This window comes from Hippopotamus amphibius, chromosome 12 (genome assembly GCF_030028045.1).
Source record: "Hippopotamus amphibius kiboko isolate mHipAmp2 chromosome 12, mHipAmp2.hap2, whole genome shotgun sequence".
Taxonomy (NCBI): domain Eukaryota; kingdom Metazoa; phylum Chordata; class Mammalia; order Artiodactyla; family Hippopotamidae; genus Hippopotamus; species Hippopotamus amphibius.
This window is the reverse complement of record NC_080197.1, coordinates 28,882,999-28,890,706: the sequence shown is the minus strand read 5'-3', so window position 1 is coordinate 28,890,706 and position 7,708 is coordinate 28,882,999. Positions and strand designations below refer to the sequence as shown.

General features: G+C 42.5%; 1 protein-coding gene across 1 annotated transcript; it reads right to left on the bottom strand.

The window, feature by feature from the left end:
* Positions 1 to 3,742: 3,742 nt before the first annotated feature.
* On the bottom strand, positions 3,743 to 4,231 carry LOC130833702 (S-phase kinase-associated protein 1-like). The gene has a single exon (XM_057703605.1). It carries the CDS (start codon positions 4,229 to 4,231, stop codon positions 3,743 to 3,745), a length of 489 nt encoding a protein of 162 aa, XP_057559588.1.
* Positions 4,232 to 7,708: the final 3,477 nt, after the last annotated feature.

The following is a 7,708-nucleotide window of genomic DNA, read 5'->3' as shown; positions in this document are numbered from 1 at the left end:
ATCTTACTGTGGGGGACTGGGAAGAAAGAGAGCGGGTAAAGTCTCCGTGCCTGCAACCCAACCGGACTGCTAACTGCTCCTGCTCGAGACACAGTCTCCAGGACCCCCTACCCAGTGCCATTCATCCACTCTGCTGCTTCTAGACTCTTGGGAAGGGCAATTTCATACAACGTCATCTTGTTTCCAGGAAAGGAATCAAAAGTGAGACCTCTGGCAAATTTTGGTACAGTGGATCAGAAACCTTTCATTGGATGGGCAATTTCTCTCCTAGGACTTTATCTACAAGGAATCAACATGAATGTGGCCCACAATAGCTGTGGGGTGTTCTTGGCAACTTTGTTGATAATAGTGAAAAGTTGAAAACAAGGTAAATGTTCATGCATAGGGGATTCAGTAAATAACACAGTATATTCCATACAATAGAAAACTCTGCAACCATTTACCAAAGACGCTGTGGAATTTTAGACGTCAGAAAATGTTCATGCTATATTGTTAAGTAGTAAAGTAGCTACAAAATAGGACATACAATATGTCTCATTTTTAATATATGTACATATGCATTGGGATGGATTTGGGTTGGAAAAGATTTCTTAGGGACTTCTCTGGCGGTCCAGTGGCTAAGACTCTGTGCACCCAATTCAGGGGGCCCGGGTTCAATCCCTGGTCAGGGAACTAGATTCCACATGCCACAACTAAGAGTTTACAGGCCACAACTAAAGATCCCGCATGCTGCAACTAAGACCCAGCACACCTAAATAAATAGATGATAGATTAGATAGATAGATAGATAGATAGATAGATAGATAGATAGATAGGTAAATAAATAAAAGATTTCTTAAACAAGAAACAAAAAGTCCAAACCATAAAAGAAATAAGAAACTAATCTACATTAGACTATGTAGACTCTAGTAAGACTCTATTCAAAGTTCAGCATAAAAAACTGTAGATAAGACACAAACTGGGAAATGTTTGTAACAATCTGACAAAGATTAGTATCCAAAATATATAGCATTCCCACAAATCAACAACACAAAGGCAAACAATCAAAAAAAAAAAATAGGCTGAAGATTTGAACAGACACAGAAAATAGAAAACATGAACAGCCAGTAAGCACATGAAAAGATACTCAACCTCTTAGTAATTAAGGAAATCCAAATTAAAAGCTCACTACATTGGTGAAACTTAAAAAGCTTTACAAATCCAAATGTGATCACTTATGTGGAATAAGGAAAACTCCTTCACACTGGTTTTAGGGGGATCAATTTGTACAACAGCTTTGGAGAACAACTTGGCATTATTTTGCACACTCTACCACCCAGCAATCCCATCCCTGGAGACATTCCAGAGAAACTTACACCTGCGCCCAGGAGAGGTGGGCAGCGATGTTCAGATTGGCAGGACTGAGCCCTCAGCCTCCTGCCCTTGGGCACCTGCTAAATTCATCTCCCTCCTGCCCTGCCTTCTGACTTTCTTTGGACAACATTTGCCCTGGGGCAGGGCCTTAACTCTAGCACGCTTCTGGGTGGTGTGACCCAGCCTTTTTGGGCAGCCACTGGGCAAGCAGATCCCACACTCATCATCTGAGTGGAAGTAGTGGGGTGAGCTGGAGTTTCAGTGACCCTCCCAGGAGCCAGAAAGAGGCCAAGAGTGCTCAGGGTGTTGGGAGAAGTGGTAGGGTTGCAGGCAGAGCTGGTTCACAAATGACGTTCATCCAAATAACAGACCGCTCAGCTGCTGTACAAAAGAACGGGCAGCTCCATACGAGGGCATCAGGAGCATCTCTAAGACACATTCCCAAGGGGAAGAAAGCAGACAGAGCAGCTACCCTTGTAAAGCATATATAGGTGTATTCAGTTGTGTGCAGAAAATACCTCTGAGCTCAGGAAACTGGCCTCAGTGGGCAGAGGAGGAGTGGCCGGGGTCAAGGGTAGGAGAGAGACTTCCTTTTCACTCCATCCCCTTCTGTACCTTTTTATTTTGTACACTGCATGTGATCCTATGGGAAAATAAATACAGTGATTTAAAAATGGAAACTAAATGCAGTCATGTTAAATATAACACATATATAATTACTAGGCGATTTGAATACATTGTTGATCACCAGTTGACATAATGCTACTTTGCAGACACTTAATTAAACCTTATTGCTTTGAATTTTGGAAAGTTTTTAAAAATATTTTTCCAGGGACTTCCCTGGTGGTCCAGTGAGTGGGACTCCACAATTCCAATGCAGGGGCCCGGGTTCAATCCCTGGTCTGGGAACTAGATCCTGCATGCATGGCATGACTAAGAGTCTGCATGCTGCAACTAAGAGTCTGCATGCTGCAACTAAAGAGCCCGCATGCCGCAACTAAGACCTGGTGCTGCCTAAATAAATATTTTTTAAAATTTATTTATTTATTATTTTTTGGGGGGGGGTACACCAAGTTCAATCATCTGCTTTTATACTAAATAAATATTTTTTAAAAAATTTTCCGGGGGCTTCCTAGGTGGTGCAGTGGTTAAGAATCCGCCTGCCAATGCAGGGGACACGGGTTCAATCCCTGCTCCAGGAAGATCCCACGTGCTGTGGAGCCTGTGCGCCACAACTATTGAGCCTGTGCTCTAGAGCCCGTGAGCCACAACTATTGAGCCCATGTGCTGCAACTACTGAAGCTCACGTGCCTAGAGCCCGTGCTCCACAACAAGAGAAGCCACAGCAATGAGGAGCCTGCGCACCACAAGGAAGAGGAGCGCCCACTCACTGCAACTAAAAAAAAAAAAAGAAAAGCCCGCACACAGCAAAAAATTTTCCAGCCAACTTTTTTAGGTTTTGGGACCCTGTGGCTCCTTGCATTTCACCTCCCAGGCCAAAGGCATAGAGCAGACCCCTTCATCACTCGTGCCAGCGGCACAGTGATTCCCCAAGGGCTACACTAGGCATGCATTCCTTTGATTTAAATCATCTATTGTGTTCTACCCCAGAGTTGCTCTTTATTTCCTCAGGGAATTGGCAAGACCCTTCCCTTGCTCAGGAGCAAAAATGCACAAGGTCACTTTCTGAACCTCAGTCTCCTGTTGGGCTGTATGGTATACTTGTGTCTCTTTGCCTGAGATACTCTGCTGCCTCCTACCCTTTACCACCTCGTTCACTCTTATACAGCCCCACCGGCTTCCTTGTTCCTCAGCCCCCGTTATGGCAGGAAGAATTCCAAGATGGCACCCAATATTTCCAGGCCAGCCGGTGTGCATGTCCAGCTTAATCCCCTCGACCATGACTATCAAGGTGTTTGCTCCTGTGATTACGTTAGGTTATATGGCAGAGTTGACTGTGCCAGACTTGTGACTCACAGAACCGTGGGCTAAATGGGTCTTGTTTTGTTTTTTTGTTTTTTGTTTTGCAAGTTGCTTTATTTACAGTGCCAACTTTTAAAAGTCACTAAAGTTAACTGGACAACAAACTAGGCAGAACTTGCTTTCCAAAAAGAGAGAAAGCCCAAAATGCCACTTTCGATAGAGAACTCACCATTCAATTTTATTCAGAGCAAAGAAAAAAGAACTTTTGATCAGACTAGAAGAAATGGAGCCATAAGTTTGGAATCTGTACTGAAACTACACATGCAATGAGGACAACATTCTGCTAATACAACTGATTTGCTGCTGCATTTGTCGACTGTTTTTCTCATATTAACAATTATAAACAAAGCAGTACAACTAGTATTTGGAACAATCCTTACAGTGTTACAGCGTCAGATACAAAACTTCACTTCTCCTCACACCACTGGTTCTCTTTGCGTACCTGGGCTTCCTCTTCTTCTGTAAAATCATTTTTGCTATTGAATGTCTTTCGAATCTCCTCAGGAGTTTTCCCCTTGATCATACTGGCAACAGTCTTGCAGGTAACGTCAAGCAAACCTTTGATGTCTAAGTAGTTTGCCGCCAATATAAGCTCGAAAAGTGTTCCTTGGTCAACTTTCAGGATTTCTTGATCCCAAACAGGGGCATCATCTGTTCGCTCTTCTCTGTCCTCATCCTCAGGAGAAGGAGGAGCATGCTTGTGGGGGGTGCCCCGGTGAATGACCTTTTCTAATATTGCTGCATTAACATTTGGCAAGGGGACTGGATCACCATCTCCTTCGTCATCTACTCCCAAATCTTCCAACGTGGACTTGATAGTCACAGGTTGTTTTGCAATTTCAACATCAACTTCGAATATCTCTCCATCAGAACGCTGCAACTTAATTGAAGGCATGGTGTTAGGTCTCAAGGAGATGGCGGGCCGGGGGCTGAGGAGAGCAGGGCGGCGTCTGCAAAAAGAAAAACAGAAAGGCAGAGAACAAGACAAATCTGGGTCTTGTTTTAAGGCACTAAATTTGTGGTAATTTGTTACATGGTAATAGAAACTAACACCAAACTAATACCATGCCAAACTGGCTCCACTCTGTGCCTTTTCTCTGATGGGTTCCTCAGCCTGGAAGGCTGTTGCCCCATATCCACAGGGCTCCCTCCCCCACTTCACTCAGGTCTCTGCTCAGAAGTCCCTTCCCAGAGAGGCCTGCCTGACTACACGATCTACAACAGCACCACTGCTTCATTTGCTATTCCCCTGCCCACCTCATTTTTCTATAGATCACTTATCACTACCTGACACATGGTTTCCATTTCATCTGAATGACTTTTTTAAAAAAACTTTTTATTTTGAAATAATTTTAAACTTATGGAAGAGTTGGAAACATTGTACAAAGAATGCCCATACATCCTTCACCCAGAATTCCCAAATGTTGGCATTTAAACACCTTCGCTTCTATCATTCTCTCTTTATAGAGAGAGATTTTTTCCTGAACCATTTGACAGTCAGTTGCTGACCCGATTCCCCTTTCCCCCCAAATACTTTAGTCTATATTTCTTACAAACGAGGAAATTCTCCTACATCATCACAATAAAAACATCAAAACCAGGATTTGACACTGATACATTACTACCATCCAATCTTCAGACCCCAGTTAAATAACTGTCAACTGTTCCAATAATAATCTTTTACAATAAGCAAAAATATCCATCCAGAAATACTTAATGTACTTAGTTGTGTTATGTCTTTCGACTCCTTTCATCTGGAACAGTCCCTCAGTTTTTTCTTGTCTTTCATTATCTTGACATTCACCAAGATTATGGGCCAGTTATTTTGTAGAACGTTCCTCAGTTGGAGTTTTTCCGATGGCTCCTCATGATTAGATTTAGGTTTTGCATCTTTGGCAAGAACATCCCAGAAGTAACTTTGTGCTCTGTGCATCCTACCAGTTTGTCCCATGACAAGTGATGCTATAATAGAGCAGGACATTATGGGGCCTTCCCAGGACAGCACCTCCCACCAGTGTCCTCCGCCTGCCTCTTGTCTGTAGAAAAACTTTAGCCAAAGAATAAATTTCATCAGAGAAATGAGAAAATGAAGAAGCAAAGGAAATAGTCAAACAAAACAAAATGATGATAGTTTAGCCGTTAAACAAAGTCAATGACATCTAGTTCCTCCTCAAGGGCTATAGGTAATATTCTGGGCCATACCCTTTGAGCTGTTTTGCATATACTGAAACCCCCACCAGGTGGAAGAAGTTAACTACATGATGACCAGATGGTAGCCATGACATAAGCTGCTCTACCTTGCACAACTCCAAGAACTGGCCTCAAGGAAATGAGAACAACCAACCTGGGAGCTGAAGATTAACTGTACTTAAAACAATCAACTGACCCTAATCAGACCACTGTATGACCAATTTCAATATGATTGTGGCAGCTGACTGTGCTGTTCCGCATGTAGCACCCTCTACTTCCTGTGCACCCCTGAAACTCCCCTTTAAAAGCTCTAAATCAGCAATGGGGAGTTGGTTCTTTGGGACATGAGTCCACATTCTCCCCAGAGTTGCTGGCTTCCTTAATAAAGCTATCTTTCCACTTACCCAACACTTGTCTCTCAGTATCGGATTCTTGAATGAGGAGCAGCCAAACCTGAGTTTGGTAACAATGTTAGCTCCGATCACTTGATTAAGGGAATATTTGCCCTGTTTCTCCACTATAAATTTACTCTCCTTTTCTTTGTAATTAATACATTATTTTGTGGGGAGATACTTTAGGACTATGTAAATATCTTGTCCCCAACAAATTTTCACATAATGGTTTTCTTCTGAGCATCCAGTAATGATTCTTGCCAGAATCAATTCTTATCATAATATTTCCATCCTTCCTTCTATATTTATTACTGGACGTTCTACTGTAAGAAAGAGATTTCTCTTCCTCCATGCATGCTACATGTGTGTGTATGTATGTCAGTGTAGATTCATAGAGTCCTATTTTTATTCAATGCATTGTAATCTGTTACTGTCATCATTTATTCTGATGCTCAAATTGTCCCAGATTTGGCCAGTAGCTCCTTGGCTCTTCTGACATGTCCCCAGCATTACATGAGCAATTCTGCTTATTTTATAGCACAAGTAAATGTTCCAGGTTCACTGTGTACTTTCCCTGTGTACTTTCCCTTGCGATTCAGCCCTCAAGTCAGTCATTTTCCCAAGGACCCCTGATTCCTTTCAGTGGAGGATGCTACATTTAGAAACCAAGATTTGGTGTTCGGAGTACTCATTGCTACACGAGTATTAGTGCCCCAGGGCTCTCTTTGTGGACAGAGCTGAGAAACACAGAGATGTGCATGCGTGCACACAAACACACACACATTTACACCTGTGCTTATCTGTCTACACATATCAAAAGCCATGAGTTCACACTGATCCCTCCAACTCCATCCCAGTACCACAGGATTCACACTAGCCTTTCCCATTTTCGTATTTGGAATTCCCTTCTCTGACCCGTCCTCATTTAGCTGCCTTTCCTGCTTGGTCCCACACCCCACCCACCACCTCCAATAAATATTGGAAAAGGAAAGGAGGAAAGAGGAAAGAGAAAGCTGAATTTTTTTTTCTTCATTCTTGAACTAATACAAAAACTAAAACTATAGAAAAGTGCACAGTGAAAAGTCTCCCTCCCACCCCTCTCATTCCAATCCTGCTCCTGTCCATAGGTCACAAGTATTATTAGTTTGTTATATACACAAGCTGATATTAAAATATTTTTTATTTCCCCCTCTTTTACTCAAAGTATTCTTTTTTTTTTAATTTACTTATCTTTATTTATTGGCTTTGTTGTGTCTTCGTTGCTGCACACGGGTTTTCTCTAGTTGCGGCGAGAGGGGCGCTACTCTTTGTTGCAGTGCACAGGCTTCTCACTGCGGTGGCTTCTCATGTTGCAGAACATGGACTCTAGGTGCACAGGCTTCAGTAGTTGTGGCCATGGGCTTACTTGCTCAGCAGCATGTGGGATCTTCCTGGATCAGGGATCAAACCTGTGTCCGCTCCATTGGCAGGTGGATTCTTAACCACTGTGCTACCAAGGAAGCCCTCAAAGTATGCTTCACATTCCTTTTCTTATTTGTCAGTACATCCTGGAGAACTTTCTGTATCAGTACATAAAAAGCGACCTCACCCTTTTTGTGGCTGTATAGTCTTCCCCTGGCTATTCCATACTTTATTTAATCAGTTCACATATAATAAACATTTAGGTTGCATCTGAGGTTTTGTTAGGCTGAACAAGAGTGCAATAAATAATCTTGAATGTATTCATTTCACATGTGTCCAAATACATCCAAAGAATAAATTTTCAGAAGTGGGATCATTGGTGTGACCTT

Bases quoted from the DNA above. Each gene is read 5' to 3' on its own strand.
- LOC130833702 (XM_057703605.1), bottom strand. From the start codon at position 4,231: ATGCCTTCAATTAAGTTGCAGCGTTCTGATGGAGAGATATTCGAAGTT.